The sequence below is a fragment of the Vombatus ursinus genome, unplaced genomic scaffold (genome assembly GCF_900497805.2).
Source record: "Vombatus ursinus unplaced genomic scaffold, bare-nosed wombat genome assembly UNPS02010461.1, whole genome shotgun sequence".
Classification (NCBI taxonomy): Eukaryota; Metazoa; Chordata; class Mammalia; order Diprotodontia; family Vombatidae; genus Vombatus; species Vombatus ursinus.
The window spans coordinates 5,954,771-5,973,772 of NW_020950239.1; the positions used below are offsets into that span (position 1 = coordinate 5,954,771).

At 38.6% G+C, this 19,002-nt stretch overlaps 1 protein-coding gene across 1 annotated transcript in view; it reads right to left on the minus strand.

The window, feature by feature from the left end:
- Window positions 1-2,753: 2,753 nt before the first annotated feature.
- Window positions 2,754-19,002, minus strand: part of ADAMTS3 (ADAM metallopeptidase with thrombospondin type 1 motif 3) — a 283,034-nt gene continuing 266,785 nt past the window's right edge. Inside the window, exons 21-22 of the mRNA XM_027854644.1 lie at window positions 11,396-11,513; window positions 2,754-5,595 (exon numbers count right to left, since the gene is read on the minus strand). Of these exons, the coding sequence (XP_027710445.1) occupies window positions 5,039-5,595; window positions 11,396-11,513 (675 nt within the window). The 3' untranslated portion in view covers window positions 2,754-5,038. The remainder of the gene's footprint in view (window positions 5,596-11,395; window positions 11,514-19,002) is intronic.

Here is a 19,002-nt window from a genome sequence, read left to right on the forward strand (position 1 = left end):
TAGATAGATAGATAGATAGATAGATAGATAGATAGATAGATAGATAGCAGAAGTAAGGAGTGCTTATAATTGTCCCAAAGGCTCCAAGACATCCTGTGCTCCACACCCTGATCTTGATCTCTACCTTCCCTTTCTTATCTTTCTCTGGACCCTGGATCTTCACATATGAATTCCTGGGTTATGTGGGAGAACCTAGAGGTGATTAGAGGGGTACATGTCTAATCCTTGATGGAGAGTTGTAGGTGATAGTCCACCTTCTACATTCTAGCATGTTGCCAGTTTCCCACAATCCCTTTCTCCTATACTCTCCATAGCCACTTCTACAAAGATATTTTGCTTTGCTCCTTTTACAGGTGAAACTATTGGCCTTTCTACGTGAGTCTCCATTGACACCCATTTAGTAAAGATTAGTATCTGTCTGTTTCCCTATCCAACTTATCATCACTGTGGGGTTTAAGTGATGAAAGATTATAAGTTAACTTTGTCATTAAATTTTTAAAAAGTTTTTGTTTCTCTTTAGCTTTGACAATTACAAACCCAAAAAACGGCCACTGGTTATATTCCATTATTTAAGTGGCCAAGAAACCACTGCCTATGACCATTATTGTCCCAAGAATATTGCTACCTATGCCATGAGAGCTATTTAAAATTGTCATTAAGATTCTTGTTTTCTTACTATCTTAAGCCTTTGGAGAATGAATGGTGAGAGAGTGCTTATGTTCAGGGCCAGTCAGATGGTGCAGTGGATAGAGTGCTGAGCCTAGAGTCAGGAAGACTCATCTTTGTGAGTTCAAATCTGGCTAAGACACTTACTAGCCATGTGACCCTAGGCAAGTCACTTCACCTTGTTTGCCTCAGTTTCCTCATCTGTAAAATGAGCTGAAGAAGGAAATGGCAAACCACTCCAATATCTCTGCCAAGAAAACCCCAAATGGGGTCACAGAGAGTCAGACATGATATAATAACAAAAAATATCTAGTAAGACTGTTCATCCTTCCTCCTTTACCATTTTGGCAATGACATGCTTATTTTGTCCCTAGGTCGATAAAACTCAGGGATTGGGAATCCAATTGGATGAGGGGAGATCTATTTGACCTTTCAATCCTGCGCTGTATGGAACAGTTATTCTGCTCCTGCTCCCAGCAATATCAGCCCACTGCTAGTTTGAAAGCCAATGGACTGCTTTGCTCTAACTCTTCATGGGTCGATACAGGACTAAGGTTAACCATTTTTGAACCTGAAGCAACAAGGAATTCTACTATTCTTTCACCTTTTCTTCCTACTTCCCTTTCTGCTATCTTCTGGATTTCTCAATAGGATTATTAAATCTTGGCCTATCTCTAAGTTTTCCTTTAGAAAATCCCTAAATTAATTGAATGAATGAACAAATGAATGCATGAAAAGCATTTTCTTAAGGGCTGTGTGTGAAGCACTGTGTTAAACCCTGAGGATAAAAATACAAAAATAGGACAGTCCTTGCTTTCAAGAAGTTCATATTCTAATAGAGGGAGACAATACATATTGAGGAGTGGAGGACAAGGAAGGAAGTTTTGGCTTGGGAAGAGCCAAGTGAGAGAGGAGTTGAAATCACCCACTTTTTCAGAAGCAATAGTAGGATTGATTTGATTACAATTTCTATAGCAAAGGGTATAAAGTGAGAGGAAAGAAAGATGGCATATAGTAGCTTGGTGATATAATGGAGTGCTGGACCTACAGTCAGAAAGACCTGAGTTCAAATCTGACTTCATCCACTAACTAGCTATGACCTTGGGCAAGTCACAACCCCTGACTGCCTCAGTTTCCTCATCTGTAAAATAGAGATGATAATATTAGCACCAACCTCCCATGGTTGTTGCAAGGGTAAAATGACATATTTGCAAAGCATTTTACAAACCTTAAAGTATTATATGCTAGCTGTTGTTATTAGGTAAACAATGGAGTGAATGACTGGATGGAATGGGAGGCATGGTATGGGACTGGTTAAGTATAACTGGATATGGAAATCTGGGCTCACTTACTGGGCCACAGCCATATGGTTTGGGAGGCAAACATAGAGAAATAATCTAACTTCATGGAAGATGTGGGAGGATATGGAGTGAAGAGTTCTAAATTCTAGTTTAACTGCCATTTGCTGGTTGTGTGGTCTTGGGTAAGCCATTTAACTTGTCAGTTTCCTCATCTGTAAAAAAAAGATTAATATGTGAAAGTACAAAGTCCTTATGAGAGCCATTATAATCTTGCTTATTTCATTCTCTTTTAAAAAGGCTTGAGTAGTAGGTGACTTAGTAGCCACTCTGCAGGAAGAAAAGTTAAATTGCTATGAATTCATTTGTGGAATATGAAGATTGAAATCTAATTAGATATATAGTTTGTAAATTTGTTACAAGAGACTTATTTTGTATTTCCCTTTATCAATTGGAGGGAGGGAAAGAAAATAAATTCTTGGCATAATGTATAGAGCATTGGGCTTAGAATCAGGAAGACTCATTATTGTGAGTTGAAATCTAGCTTCAGACACTTACTAGTTGTGTGACCCTGGACAAATCACTTAACCCTATTTGCCTCAGTTTCCTCATCTGTCTAATGAACTAGAGAAGAAAATGGTAAACCATTCCAGTATCTTCGCCAAGAAATGCCAAATGGAGTCCCAAAGAGTAGGATATGACTGAAAAACTAACCATGCATTTTTAAAAATAATAATTTAAAAAATTAAAGTAAAAAAATCTAACTCAATCCAGAAAGAAATGGATTTTGTTAACATTTTTATTGCTACATGCTCCCCAATACAACAAATAGCATCAGTAGTGTACACTTCTATGAACAAGAAATTTGAGCTTGGTACAAAAGAAAGTCTACAGATTTGGAATGGAAATAATATGTACATCTTTATTGGAGGTGCATGTATGCCCACATAGACCTGCATATGCCCCTGTGTATATAGACAAATGCTGACATCTCAGCATCATAGAGAGAGTTGTGTTTCTGGACCAGCATGAGGAAAAAATAAACATCTTATTGGTCTGCTTGAGGCTCAGGGACGATCTTTAAAAAAAAAACACAAAATCTACAGCTCATTAAATTACTTTGACCTTCAGATGGCTTGCATAAAGCAGCAGCAGTTTGTGAGAGGTACTGAGTTAATGTTGAGTGGGCTAGCTTACAAAGTCCACATGAGAAAGAGCACCATGAGCCACACATTTCCCAGTCTTTCTGGTATTAACCAAGCTCCATTCGAGTTTACGTTAGGTATGCCTGCACTGATAGATGGGGTATGGATCTCTGCTCAACCAGCTGATCTGGAAAATCACAGTTCTTAAACTTGTCATTCTCTCTCTTACTTTCCAAAATGCAACTCATTCAACCATAATCTAGGTCACAGCCCCATTTAATACTATGAATTCACCATTTTGTTGAACTGTATTTTCATCTTAGGTTGTCATAGGATGAAGCATTTTTTGGTTGATGGTTGTTTTTTGATTTTTTGAAGGTGAGTCTCATCAAAATTTGATCAACTAACTTTAAAAATGTGAGATGTTTGTCGTCACCGTGAGATTTTTTTCTTCTCAAATTAAGTTCAAGGATTCAACTACAGTAGTTTAGTTAGCTTAAATTTCTGTTCTAGGTATACAGTATAACATATGTTTCTAATTAGATCTCTCTATTTTTTTTACCACAATGTCACTGCTATTAGTGTAAATATTTATTACATAAAAATACTATCAAGAAAACATCAACTTTTAATAAATATCTTCAGTTCTGAATTCTATATACACGTACTTTACATCTGCTAGCTAGTGTGGTTGACTTTCTGGTAGGAAAGGTGATGATGGACACAAATTATTCATATGTTATTGGATTTGCACTTAGATGAATAATAGTGGGTGCTATCACAAATTGTTCTGAATCCATGTCTCCATTTCATCTTTTAACTGATGTTTTCTCAAATGTCCTCTCTCTCCCAAGCCCTGCTTTTGCCACGTGCTCTTGGCAATGCACATGAATGCCTCTTTTGAACTAGTGATGCTTTTCTCGACTTGCAGGGGTCAAACAAGTGCCTCTTCCCATTGTGAATGTCACAGTTTATCAAGTACCCAGATGACTACTCTCCAGACCTCAGAACATAAGCTGTTTAGATTTCCTGGGAAAAGCATGAAAAATGGGAAGACACATGGCTACCCAAACTCACATAGTGCTTGGTGAAACCAAGATGGTCAAGCTCTGCTTGGCTTACACACAGGAACATCCGCATTTAGAGCTTTCTCTATTGCCTGTGACTGTCCACGGACTTTCAATGCTATTTTGGACTGGAATTTCTATATCTCATGTTTAATTTTTTTTAAAGCATCACATCGTTGACCCAATCAAACCCGTTGCATTTCCAGTTCTCTCCAATTCGTATCAAACTGGATGTCCTCTATAACACGGGCTGTTTTAAAATCAATTGGTGGAATGTCAATAAGGCAGTCAGTACGCAATGGCTGGCACCTAGAATATTTAGAAATGTAATAGAGTAAACAATTGTTTGAGAACGTATCTCTTAAAATAATACTGATTTTGCAATATACAGTATTTACACAACAGCTGCAAATTTGCTCATATAATATCTGTTATATAGATAAATAGGAATACAAGTCTTATGGATTCTCTTGTTCCATTTCCAAAATATTCTGTGGACATGTAAACATTTCATACCTCTGGTTTATTTTTTTACATGTGATTTTTTAAAGAATAAAAAATCAGCTGACGTGCAAAATTGGTTGCAGCCGCCCTTTTCTGAGTAAGGGAAAGGCTGATACACTCAGCAACTCACTTTCACTTCTGCTAAAAATCTTTGGTGCCTTCTTCCAATGAATTCAAGCTAATCAGACAATGGAGAATGAAAGCAGTTAGAAAGTGAACCAGCACTTTTCACTCTTCCATTTACACGTAAAATGAATGAGTTGATGACCTGTGGAGAGTTCTGCTTTCAACAAAAGCAATATGCACCATGGGGTGTCCAGAATTTTCTATGGTTTCCACCCTTTCCAAATGAGTTTTCTCATCTTTCCACTGTGGATGGTCTTAAAGGATGTCTCTTGTCAGTTGTCTTCTCATTCTTCCTTGAGGTTCTCACTGGAGATAAAGCACCTGAGGACGCATTTATTGCCACTGGAGGAGATGCCACCTGAGAAGAGGAATCGAAACTCTGACCTTTGGGAGAAGGTGAGGATGGTTCTTGGTCAGGTCTCAAGGTCTTGCTCTCTGGTTGGGGAGCTCTTCTCTGGGGGATGTTAGCACCATTAGGTTTATTGTCTGTGTATACATGTGAGTTCTCTTCAGTAGAAGGCATCTTACTCGGAGATTTCTTCTTAATTGTCGGTCCCACCCGATAAGGTGTCAGAGGTGTTGGCATTACTAAGGATCTAGGGAAGTCACTGGGGTGATAAATTGCACCATCACTAGTTTCAGCAGCATCTGTAAGGTAGGGTGGGGCAAGCGTACTACCACGCTTGCCGCAAGACTCACAGCAGAGTTTGTTATAACCTGGAATAGAACAATACCGTGCCAGCACCTCCATTTGACAAAAGATTGACTTGTCTCCCAAGCATGGCTCATCTGTACACAAAACAGAAAAGGACAGAGAGTTTGAGTAAACATTAGAAAAGATTTAAGTGAGTCGAGCAATGCTAAGAACTAACCAAATGGAATTTTCATCGTGATACATAAGAATTTACGAACCAATTCACAGGGATGAGTATTTATATGCTTAACAGCCTACAATGAACACAGTTCAGGTCAGTGTTCAATAAGCACCAGGGCTAAGCTCTATCTTGACTCCTTCAGCTTTCTACTCAGTCCCTGGAGGCCCTTCTCAATAGTAATATGTGGCTCATTGTCTAATAGAAGTTTGGGGAAAAACAGGTTCCATTTGATAATCAACTTGGCAAGAATGCATGTAATCTATACAAAGGTATAGCCAAAGGGTAGGCAGAAATGTATTTCTAGTAGCTTGTTTTGTAAAAAGAACCATAAATGACACAAATAAAATGAAACAGATAAGGAAATATACTTAAGAAGCAACTGAAAGTTATTCAAAACATCATCCTGATTAAAAGATCTTTCTTAATTAAAATTTCAACGCAATTCATTTCAATGAACATTTGTTAGCTGTTTGCTTTGAGATGGGTATATTAATGCTCTCAAGTTGGATGTTGTTATCCAGTCATTTGCAGTCATGTCTGACTCTTATTGACTGCATTTGGGGTTTTCTTGGCAAAGATACTGGAGTGGTTGGCCATTTCCTTCTCTAGCTCATTTCAAAGATGAGGAAACTGAGGCAAACATGGTTAAAGTAACTTTCCCAGGGTTGCACAGCTAGTAAGTATCTAAAGTTGGATTTTAACTCAGGCATCTTCCTGACTCTAGGCCCCAGGCTCTATCCGCTGGGCCACCTACCTGCCCTCATTGAGTTTTATAAAAGCACCTACTTGGGAAAATGAATCAACTACGTCTGGGAAGAAATTTTCTCTTAAAAGCAAATGAATTCCATTTGGTCTTCGTGTGATTGACGTCACCTGTATCTTCAAACAGACTAATGACTAACCCAGCAATCAGCTAAGGAGGTTTTGTGAGCCTTTTAAAACAATAGCCATAGAATTCTTGCATTTATTTTTTTTCTTTCCATTTTTTTAGGCAATTGGGGTTAAGTGACTTGCCCAGGGTCACATAGCTAGTAAGCGTCAAGTGTTTGGTCTGAGGCCAGATTTGAACTCAGGTCCTCTTGACTTCAGGGACGGTGCTCTATCCACTGCATCACCTACCTGCGCCTTTTCTTTCCAATTTTAAGGATGCAAAAGGAAGACTATGTATGTCAGGGTATCCATCTTTCACCTCAGACCCCATCTTCCAATGTACAGCATAGTAAAGACTTAATTTCAATGTATTTTTGATGGTTCTATCATGTAGTACTTTTAATTTGGGTTAATTTTGAATAACTGTCCTCTCCCCACACCCTAAAGAAGAACCTATCATATATAAACAAAACCATACTATTGTGGAAGTAGTGAAATACATGGCGATAGAGTCAGAGCAATGTGGTTTTACTTGTACCTCTGACACTTATGATCCTGGTCAAGACACTTAACACTAGGGGCCTCAGTTTCCTCATTTGTTCAAGATCTGTGCTATGATTCTATTTCCCACAGTTCAAAAGAGAATAAGAAGGGAAGAATGAGGTTTCATGAATGATAGACAGTGATTCCTAGTGTTTGATACACACACACATACACACACATATCCGTGTGTGTGTGTGTATTACAACCCCTATTAATTCTAATGTCTTCCCTCTGTGAATTTCTTCCCATTTATCCTGTATAAAGCTTGCTTTGTATAGTTTTGTTTTGTTTTTTTTTTTTGCATATCGTCTCTCCTTGAGGGCAGGGATTGTCTTTCACCTCTTTCTGGGTCTCCAGAGCTTAGAATAGTGCCTGGCACATAGTAAGTGCTTTAAAAAAGTTTACTGGTTACTAAAATATTCAACATATACCAAATACTAGTATTTCATATGTAAATGCTAAACTAAATACTGGAGTGTTTAATTTAATACATGTATACACATACATATACAAAAGTTCACAGATATGTATGTATAGACATATCATAATAACACTTGAGGTCATTGGAGAACACTTTGGAGTAACCCAAACAACCTTGGAAATGACTCAAATACAGCAACTGAAAATATTTTTATTTTCTGAAACCTTTCACTTTTTACCTTGTACGTATTCTGCTTTTTTTTAACTTATGTTCATATTGCATCCCCTCTTCTCTTACTAAAATGCGAGCTGCTTGGAGGAAGTATTACTTATTTTTTACCATTATATTCCCCCAGGCCCAGTAGAGGAAAGACTGCGACAAAGTAGGTGTCTGAATAGTGTTGTTTGAAATAAACTGAACTGAGTCATATTGTTTTGAGCACACTTTTAAATAAGATAATCTCTTATCACCAGATTTTTTTTTCCAGTTTAATTTTTTCCTGCAGATTTGTGATCTCTATGGCCTTTTCCAGCTATTAACCTATAAAGATACTATAAAGACATCTTTAAAATTATAAGCATGGACATCAAAGATTCCTTCTAGCCCAAAGTCTGAAAGCCTGTGGATAAGGTAATGTCATCTGAGCTAGGATACAATAGATCTCTATCTAGCTTAAGGACCTGCTGAGGATGAAGGAAAAGGAATGTCTGAAAAGAATTTTCTCAAAAAGGAAACCTATAGGGGAACATAGTTTGTATTTGTTTATCTAATGAGAATTAGTACAGATCAAGAAGTTAAGAAACAGTAATTAAAATGGCACTTTTGTAGCATAGCACAGTAGAAAGAGGGGGCAGCTAGGTGATGCAGTGAACGGACCACAAGGCCCAAAGTCAGGAAGACTCATCTTCCTGAGTTCGAATCTGGCCTCAGACATGTATTGGCTGTGTGACCCTGGGAAAGTTGCCTAACCCTGTTTGCCTCAGTTCCTCATCTGTAAAATGAGCTGGAGAAGGAAATGGCGAACCACTCCAATCTCTCTGCCAAGAAAACCCCAAACAGGGTCACGGAGTCCTATATGACTGAAAGAACCAAGCAACAACAGTGGAAAGAACTCTGACTTGGGGATCAGAGAACTTGAGCTGAAATCTGAGCTCTGATAATAGTTTCTGTGTGGCCTTGGTCAAGTTACTTAATTTAGCCTCAGCTGCTTCTTCTGTTGGAGAAGGAGATTGGACCAAAGGACCTCTGAGTTCCCTTCCAGACTTCTGGCTATGATCCTATCTCTTTGAGAACAATGAACTTCAGTCCTTTTCAACAGCAGAGACTGAGAAATGGATGTATGGAGTGGCTAGCTTCCGGAACTATTGTTTATCTTATCTCACTCTCTCCTTAAAAAGCTACAGTCTTTCCGAGGTCTAGACAAGACCAAGCTGGGTTTTGAATGGGGAGTGAGGAGGGAGAATTTTTTTTTTTTGCATGGACTACATTTGAGCCTGGAATTCATTACTCATTAATACATTTCCATCTTACCACTTCATCTATTGTACAAAGTAAACATGTAAACTTTGGTTAAAGAGTACCTGAATTATAATGACGTGAGATGATAACAACATATTTATTGGAAGGTAAAAGAGTACAAAATTACAGTATTCCCCACCGAATTGGGTGGAGCTGTCTGGATTGGTAAAGAGTGATTTGTAAGGCATTTGGTATTCTACCACTAATGATGGATATTTAAAATCCCTTCCAACTCTCAAATTCAATTTTTTTTTAAAGATAAAAGTGAAAAGGTTTTGTTTTTTACTAAAATAATAAGATTTATAACTTCTGACTCTGAAAATTGATCTGCAGCTTTGAAAATGTTCCTGTTGAACTAGCCATTTCAAGTATACGTTTTTCAAGTAAAAATATTTCAGAACACCACTAAATATTGATACACTCTGACTTCCCCTGGTGTTCCTTTCATGTCTATACGATAGTATATATTAAAATGAAATCTGCTCAAAATATTTTTCCTCCTGAAAATGAACTAGCAAAGGAAAAACCACCACAAGAGATTGCCTTTACCCACTTACTTTAAAAATGACAGAAAACATTGCTCAGCAGGTGAAGATAGTTTAGGTCAGGGACAGACAAACTCCTTTAGCCCAGAGTCCTACCAATGAGGCTAAACAATGCTATTGGGTACCATTGGCAGGTCTAAGAAAGAGACAAGAAAGTAGATGGAGGGAGACAGGGAAAGAGAGGCATATGAAAGGAAGGAAGGAAGGAAGGAAGGAAGGAAGGAAGGAAGGAAGGAAGGAAGGAAGGAAGGAAGGAAGGAAGGAAGGAAGGAAAGAAAAAAGGAAAGAAGGAAGGAAGGAAGGAAGGAAGGAAGAAAGGAAGGAAGGATGGATGGATGGAAGTCAGTCAGTCAAGAGAAGAGCACTTTGGTCAGGTAGGATTAGAATGTGAGTAGCCTAGATACATAGCCCAAGGACCAGCCTAACTACTAGCTCTGATCAGAATTTGTAAATTCAAAGAATTGGTGACAATCATCATAACTGATTCATCCAAGTATCTTCTTCAGAAACAAAAATTTTCATCTGGATAATAATATCCATAAAGGAAACAAAGGATTTTTTAATATAGTAAAATCATTCAGCTTTTCAGTCATTGCAAAAAAGGCAATGTAGATGAGGAACATGTGGCTATAAAGTATACATTGGGAAATAGGTGTAGGGAAGTATATTGCAGATCCATTCCTTAAGGGAATGCATGTTTTGGTAAAAAAAAAATTGAAAAATGCTTTAGCTTCATAGGGAGGATTTTTTTACATGAGAAAATCTGTACATTTCAAAGTTCTCATTTACTGAAACAAGGAAAATGCATACACATAACTATAGAAAGAGGTGCCTATTTCTTCATATATACACATATGTATATATTGAAAGCTTCTATAAATGTTTTATAAAGTCCCATAAGGTCCACCTGGAAAGGTAACCAATCAGTCTTCTCCTTACAGTATATGATAAGGAATGAAGATGAACTAACAAATTTAAAACGTTACCATCGGAGCATATCACCAAATCTGAGCCATAACTGTTATTGCTTGTCTCCTTTTACATTTGTGCAGGAGAGGCTCTGGGCAGCAAGGTGGCACCATGGATAGAGCACTGGGCTTGGCATCAGGAAGACCTGAGTTCAAATCCAGGAGGTAGTGGATCCAGGAAGACAGAAGGATCTGGCATTCTACAGTACATGGTGTTGTGAAGGGTCAGACATGAGCAAATGATTGAACAACAAGAAGGATAGGATCTTGTTATCCCTTGCGCAGGAATATTGTGGGGGACTTGGTAATGACTTTCCCACCAATAGGATGAAAATCCAACACAGTAAAAATGGTAGTGACTTTCCCACCAATAGGATGAAAATCCAACACAGTAAAAATGCAGGGTAGTGTTGCTACATAGAGGGATTCACAGGCATCTTTACTATCCCCACAGTCAGTTTCATTGACAGATTTCCAAATCTGGCACATGTTACACACTGATCGTAGTAACCTTCCATAACGTTCTCAGCATTCAGACAATACATTGAGCAGAAGGTCCCACAGCACAACAAGAACAGACTAAGTTAAAAATAGATGACACAAGCCTACAGGACCACCAGCAAACAGGGATGATGTCACTCTTTTGCATCCACACTCATTAACTCATATAGGGATTGGCTAAGATATAAACCTTGCAAATAAACTTATCAGACTGATTTTGATAGAGTATTATGTGGTTGGCACCAGTAAGCTAATAAAAACCCTGGCCCTTATACTGAGTGGAAACTTTTATCTAGACTCTAAACTAACCTTTATCAATGCAATAAAATATTTTAATGCCACACATACCATTACAAGCAGCAAGCTTACAGACTCTCACTGAGATGGGTTTTTCGCCATTACATTGGTCTCCAGTCTTGCAGATGACTTGTCTTGTCTCTGTTCCTTCACCGCAAGTTACCGAACACTGAAGAAGCAAAGGCATGAGTCGTGAATGATTCTGCCAAGATAGACTGTGTCCTACCTCCTAATGCACACACACACACACACACATGCACACACGTGCATCTGGCGTGTGACTTCTACCTCTTACAAGCCACTGAAATGGTTTTGATAACTCTATTGGGCAAAATACTATAAAGTTTAAGGTACCTCCCCAAGCCCCGTTTAAGCACACCAATTTCAACTTAAATAACTAGAGGTGAAGCTTCTTTTATTTTTTTTTTTTGTTTTCAACATTTACTTCCACAAGATTTTTAGTTCCAAATTTTCACCCCATCTCGCCCCTCCCCCCACCCCAAGGTGGCATGCATTCTAAATACCCCCTCCCCTAGTCTGCCTTCCCTTCTATCTCTCCCCCCCTTCTCTTATCTCCTTCCCCTTCAATTTTCTGGTTGAGCAGGATGGATTTCTGTACCCCATTTCCTGTATTTCTTATTTCCCAGTTGCATGTGTTTTTAAAACTTTGGGTTCCAAATTTTCTCCCTTCCTCCCTCCCTGCCCACCCTCATTGATAAGGCAAGCAATTAAATATAGGTTATATATGTGCAAAACACTTCCATAGTAGACATGCTGTGAAAAACTAACTCTATTTCCCTTAATCCTATCCCACCCACCGATTTATTCTATTTTTTCTTTTGACCCTATCCCTCCTCAGAAGTATTTGCTTCTGATTACCCCCTTTCCCAATCTGCCCTCCTCTCTATCATCCCCCTATTCTTTTGGCCCCTTCCCCCCCCCCCCACCATTTTCTTGTAGGGTAAGACAGATTTCCACATCCAATTGAGTGTGTATGTTATTCCCTCCTTAAGTCAAATCCTATGAGAATAAGATTCACTCATTCCCTCTCACCTTCCCCTATTACCCCTCCACTGTAAGAGCCTTTTCTTTTCTGTTTTTTTTTTTGTGGGATAATTTACCCTATTCCACCTCTCCCTTTCTCCTTCTCCTAGTATATTCCTCTCTCACCCCTTAATTTTATTCTTCAGATATGACCCCTTCATTTTCAACTCACCCTGTGATCTCTATCTATCTACCTATATCTATATATACGTACATATAATTTTTCCCCTCCAACTACCCTAATACTGACAAAGGTCTCATGAGTTACAAATATCTTTCCATGCAGTAATGTATACAGTTCAACTTTAATAAGTCTCTTATGATTTTCTCTTTCCTGTTTACCTCTTCATGTTCCACTCGAGTCTTGTATTTGAAAATCAAATTTTCTATTCAACTCTGGTCTTGTCATCAAGAATGTTTGAAAGTCCTCTATTTCACTGAATGACCATGTTTTCCCCTGCAGGATTATACTCAGTTTTGCTGGGTAGGTGATTCTTGGTTGTAATCCTATCTCCTTTGCTCTCTGGAATATTATATTCCATGCTCTGCAGTCCCTTAATGTAGAAGCAGGTAAATCTTGTGTTATCCTGATTGTGTTTCCACAATACTTGAATTATTTCTTTCTGGCTGCTTGTAATATTTTCTCCTTGATCTGGGAACTCTGGAATTTGGCTACAATATTCCTAGGAGTTTTCCTTTGGGGATCTCTTTCAGGAGGAGATCGGTGGATTCTTTCAATTTCTATTTTGCCCTCTGGTTCTAAAATATCAGGACAGTTTTCCCTGATAATTTCTTGAAAGATGATGTCTAGGCTCTTTTTTTGATCATGGCTTTCAGATAGTCCAATAATTTTTAAATTCTCTCTCCTGGATCTATTTTCCAGGTCAGTTGTTTTTCCAATGAGATATTTCACATTGTTTTCTAATTTTTCATTCTTTTGGATTTGTTTTACAGGGTCTTGATTTCTCATAAAGTCACTAGCTTCCAATTGCTCTATTCTAATTTTTAAGGACATATTTTCTTCAGTAAGCTTTTGGACTTCCTTTTCCATTTGGCTAATTTTGCTTTTTAGGGCATTCTTCTCCTCATTGGATTTTTGAACCTCTTTTGCCATTTGGGTTAGGCTATTTTTTAAGGTGTTATTTTCTTCAGTATTTTTTTGGGTCTCCTTTAGCAAGCTGTTGACTTGTTTTTCATGATTTTCTTGCATCACTCTCAGTTTTTCCTCTACTTCTCTTACTTGATTCTCAAAATCCCTTGAGCTCTTCCAAGGCCTGGGACTGATTTGTATTTTTCTTGGAGGCTTTGGATGTAGGAGCTTTGGCTTTGTTGTCTTCTTCTGGTTGTATATTTTGATCTTCTTTGCCACCAAAGTAAGATAATATAGTCTGACTCTTTTTGTGCTAGTTACTCATGATCCCAGCCAATTACTTGAGTTTTAAACCCTTTGTTAAGGTAAAAGTCTGCTTCCAATGTGAAGAGTGTACTGTCCCAGGCTTCAGGGGTTTGTACAGCTGTTTTCAGAGGTACTTCTAGGGACCTGCAAATTTTCAGTTATTCCAAGGTGCTATGATAAGGGGTGAGGTGTTTTCTCTCCACCACCATAACAAGCTCCACCGCACCAGCATTCCTCCTCAGGACCACCCCTCAGAACTGTGACCCAGATCTAAGTACTGGTAAAGCAAGAGATTCCTGCCTCAGCACTGGCAAAGAGATCCCTGCAATCCTCCTCTGATCAGCCACTTGATTCCCCCTCAGTCTGTGGTCCGGAAGCTCAGGAAAAAGCCGTGGCCCTGGGCCATGCTCGAGACTTGAGGCTGAGACCTAGCTCCTCTCTCACCTCAGTCACAGACTTTTCCCACTGACCTTCTTAGTTGTCTTTGGCGTTCAGGGGTTGAGAAGTCTGGAAACCACCACAGCTGCCCCCGATTCAGTCCTTTGAGGCCCGCTCCAGGGTCGCTGCGGCCTGTGCGCCCACGCTGAACTGTGCTCCTCTCCCCGCCCAGCACGATATACCTTTCTGATCAACCAACCAGGCTGTCTTTGGCTGGAAATTTGTTTCACTCTGTCTTTTTGTGGGTTCTGCTTCTTTAGAATTTGTTTAGAGCCATTTTTTTAGGTATTTGGAGGGCTTTGGGAGAGAGCTCAAGACAGTCACTGCTTTCCCTCTGCCATCTTGGCTCCATCCCTTGAACCGAGGTGAAGCTTCCTAGATGATCTCAGAGCACCTTTAACGTCACATCCATTATCTCATTTGATTCTTATAACAATCCTGTGAGGTAGATGTTACATGTTGCTAAAGACCCCCATTTTACAGATGAAGGAACAGGCTCATAGAGGTTAAAAACCCTGCCCTGAGTCATCTTACAGCCCCTGCTATTGCACAAACTGAACATGTTAACCTTTGGTTAAAGGGCAGTGAGTGTTAGAGGGAATATTCAATTCTAGGTCTCACTTGACTCTGAATTCAGAAGGGACTCTACTATGCTCACACATATAAAGGCAAAATGAAATGGCTGTGGGAAGTTAGAAATTAGAAGTTTACCCCAATATCAAGGGAGGTAGGTGATTCAGGACATAGAGCCCTGGGTTTGGAGTCAAGAAGCCCTGAGTTCAATTGCAGTATTAAACACTTAGTGTGTGACCCTAGGCAACTTACTTAACCTGATTATCACAGTTTCCATTTTACAGTCGAAGAAACTGAGGCAAACAAAGATTAAGTGACTTGCCTAGGGTCATACAGCTGTCTAACCATGCTAACCATTATGCTGCCTAGCCATCTCAAGGCAGCTCACCTTCCTGGTCACTCATAGATGTTCTACTTAAACTGTTTCATCAAGAACAGAACACAAAAGCTCTGGATGAGGTCTGCAGGCAAAGTACAGTGTGTCCATCACTCCCCTATTCCTGGAAGCTATTCATCTCAACACATTCTGAGATTTCAGTAGCTTTTTGCTTGCCACATTGAGTTTGAAGTTAATTAAAACCCTTGGTTCATTGTTTTGGGGCGGAGGGGTAGTGAGAAAATATTTTCTTGATGTCTCTTGTCTTTACATGAGTCATTTCTCCCCTGACCCCCTCAAGTTGAGACCTTCCTTTATGATAAATAAAATCAATGAAACAGAAATATCTGATAACAGTGGCAGCACCCAACAAGGCCAGCATTATTCTGCCCTCATTCTCCAAGACTTTGATTGGTTTCAACTTCCTTTTAGTGATTTTGTAATTTACAGTGTTGTAGTCATTTTTTATTGGTCCCTGGGTTCTATTTATCTTATGTTGATTTGGCTCATACAAACCTTCTCAATGCTTCCCTAAATTCCTCTTATTCATAATTTCTTATTGTACAATAACAATCCATTACATTTATATAATAGTTTTAAAAGCTACTTCTCAGTCAATGGGTATCTACTTTGTTTTCAATTCTTTGCTAACCCAAAGAGAGCTTCTGTGAATATTTTAACACATATTGGATCTCTGTTTCTGTCTCTGACTTCCTGGAGACATATATCCTGTAGGGAGATTGCTGGATCAAAAGGTATAGATAACTTAGTCACTTTCCTTGAATGATTCTAAATAGACATGGAGAGCAGTGGCACCACCACATAGCTTGACCCAGAGTGCCCTGATCTGCCTGGACCATAGACCAGCTAGCCCATTTTTTTTGGTCATCTCTGCCAGTTTGCATGGTGTTAGGTGAAATGTCAGAATTATTTTAATTTGTATTTCTCTGGCTATAAGTGATTCTGAGTATGTTTTCAGTGAATCATTTGTAGGTTACATTTCTTTTGAAAACTATTTACTCATATCCTTTGGCCACTAATCCGTTGAAGAAAGGCTCCTGCTACTATATATTTGTATAAATAACCAATATATTTTAGATGTCAGATTTTTTATCCATGATATTTGAAGCTAATATTGTTTCTACTTTATAGTCTCTCCATTTCTATTTTCATTGATCTTATTTTTTCAAGTGTTTTAATTTTAAGTAATCATTCTCTCATTTATCTGCTATGATCTCCTTTATCCCTTGTTTAGTTCAGAATTATTGCCACAGATATACTTCTGAAAAGTGCTGGATAGCCATATTTTCTAAATTTTTAATGGCATGATCTTTTATAGGTCAGTCTTGTAGCCGTTTTGAGTTTAAGTATAAGCTTGTGCACAAGACATTGCTCTAAACCTAATTTATGCTGAACTGCTTTCCAGTTTTCCCAGCAGTTCCTATCAAAAAGGAAGTCCTTCCGATGTAATTTCCGTTTTTGAGTTTATAAAACACTGGGGTACTTTTCTCACTTGTTATAACTTCTTACATATTTAGTTGACTCCCCTGATTTGTGGTTTTCTTGCCAAGGGCTAGTCATTTTGGTGACTAATGTTTTATAACATGTATACTTTGAGATCTGTTAATATGATGCTCCTCTCATTCATTCTTTTTCTCATCTCCCTTGAGATTCTAGGTCTTTTGTTCTTCCAAATGAATTTCATTATTATTTTGTCTAGTACTAATGGAAAGAATCCCCTTAGTAATGTGATTCATTATAGTACTAAATATGTAAACAAACAAACACATAATACTGTCTTTTTTATTGTATAAAAAAAATCACTAAAATATTGTTTTCTTTTGATGCAGAGATTCCACTGCTAGGGATTTATCTCAAGGAGGCTTGAACGTTGAGAATGTGGGACGTGGAGTTAGGAAAACCTGGGTTCAAATCAGCTACTTGCCAGCTATGTGACTTTGGGTAAGTCACTGTCATTGACCACAGTCCTTATCTAAGAAGGGAAGTATTAGACTCCATGGCCTCTAAACTCCCTTTGAACTCTCTCTGTGATTCTAGGAAAGACATCAATGATAAAAAAAGAAGGGACCATGTAACACCCAAATATTTAGAGCAGCACTTTCTGTAGTGCAAAGAAATGGAAGCAAACAGGGTATGGTACACAAATGTAATGGAATATTACTATGCTCTAAGAAAAGATGAATGTGATGAATACAGAGAACCATGGGAAGACACATGAACTGCTGCAAAATGAAGTAAGCAGAACCAGGAAAGTAATATGTAGGATGACTACGACAATGTCAATGGGGACAAGAAGAAAATATCTGAAGCTAAATGCTGTGAATTAAAGCTTAGCCTAAAAGAAGAGCTAGGAGATATTAAATTCTCTCTTTTTGCAGATATGGAGAATGGGTGTGTAAAATGTGTTTTTTCAATGTGTTGATTAGTTTTGTTGAACTTCTTAACTTTATAAGCGATGGCTCAGAGTAAAATGTAGGTGAAGTAAAAATAAAGGCTATCAATACAAATTAATTTGTTTTTAAATCAACATCCTTCGACTCTGAGATCTTACTGCTAGATAGATATCTTTAAGAGATCAAAGTAGAAAGAAAGGTCCCATATATGCCAAAATATATATAGTAAAGAGCAAAATTTTAAGAAAGGGGGGGAAAGCAGTTCAGAAAAACTAACCAGCACATCAGCTGTTTAACAGTATAACAGCTCCACATCCATAGTTCTCCACCTCTGCAGTTAAGGGAGGAAGATACATTTTCTCCTATCTTCTTCAGGAGAAAGTTTCACCACCATTATGGCCAATAGAATTTGGTTTGGTTGCCTCCCTCTCCTCCCTGCCTCTTCCTTCTCCCCACCATTGACGCTGCCGTACTCAACAATTGGTTTCACCATTCCCCAATTCATGGGTACTTACTCTGTTTCTAATTCTTTGCTACTATGATGGAATATTACTGCACTATGAAAAATACAAAGAAGCATGAAAAGATATTAACTATACTAATATGAACTATCTATCATTGGTTAACCCTTCTGCTCTCATGCCATCCTCCCTTCTGGTATGGATTGTACTCTGCGGTGCACCTTGCTGGGATCTAACCACTTCCTTCTCATCAGCAGAAGTTTCTATCAAGACCTCACCTTTATGATGTGTCTACTCTGTCCCCCAACTTCACTGTAAGGCTTTGTCTCTCTTCTTCCCTGCTCTGGGGGTTACTTCATGCTACTGCAAAAGCTTCTTTTTCTCCTAACTTGACTCAACACTTACTCTTACTTGCATAAGTAACTCTCAACATTCCATCCAACTCTTCAATTACCTTAAAGGCAAAGAAATTTTATCTCATCCACCTCTCTTCTTGAGGATACCCATCATGCCCTCTTTTTTTCCCATCCAAGAAGTTTACGTGTGTTTTATCCTACCAACTATATTAATGTACTAATGTGGTAAAGCATATGGTGAGTAGAAAGCTGACCGTCAAGTCAGGAAGACCTGCGTTCAAGTCTGTTTCTGACACATTGACTTTGTGACTCTGGTCAAGTCATTAACTTCTTAGCACCTTCAGGCAACTCTCTAAAATTAATTTTTAAAAGAGTTTTCTTTCTGCTATGGTAGAAAGTTTCTTCCCTGGGAGTTTCTAATAACAAAGAAATCACAGATCAGGACAAAAAATAATGGTGGGGAGGGGGAGATAATATTTTCCCCTTTGAAATACTAGTTTACAGGGGCAGTTAGGTGGTGCAGTGGATAGAGCACCAGCCCTGAAGTCAGGAGGACCTGAGTTCAAATCCAAGCCTCAGACCAAACACTTGACACCTACT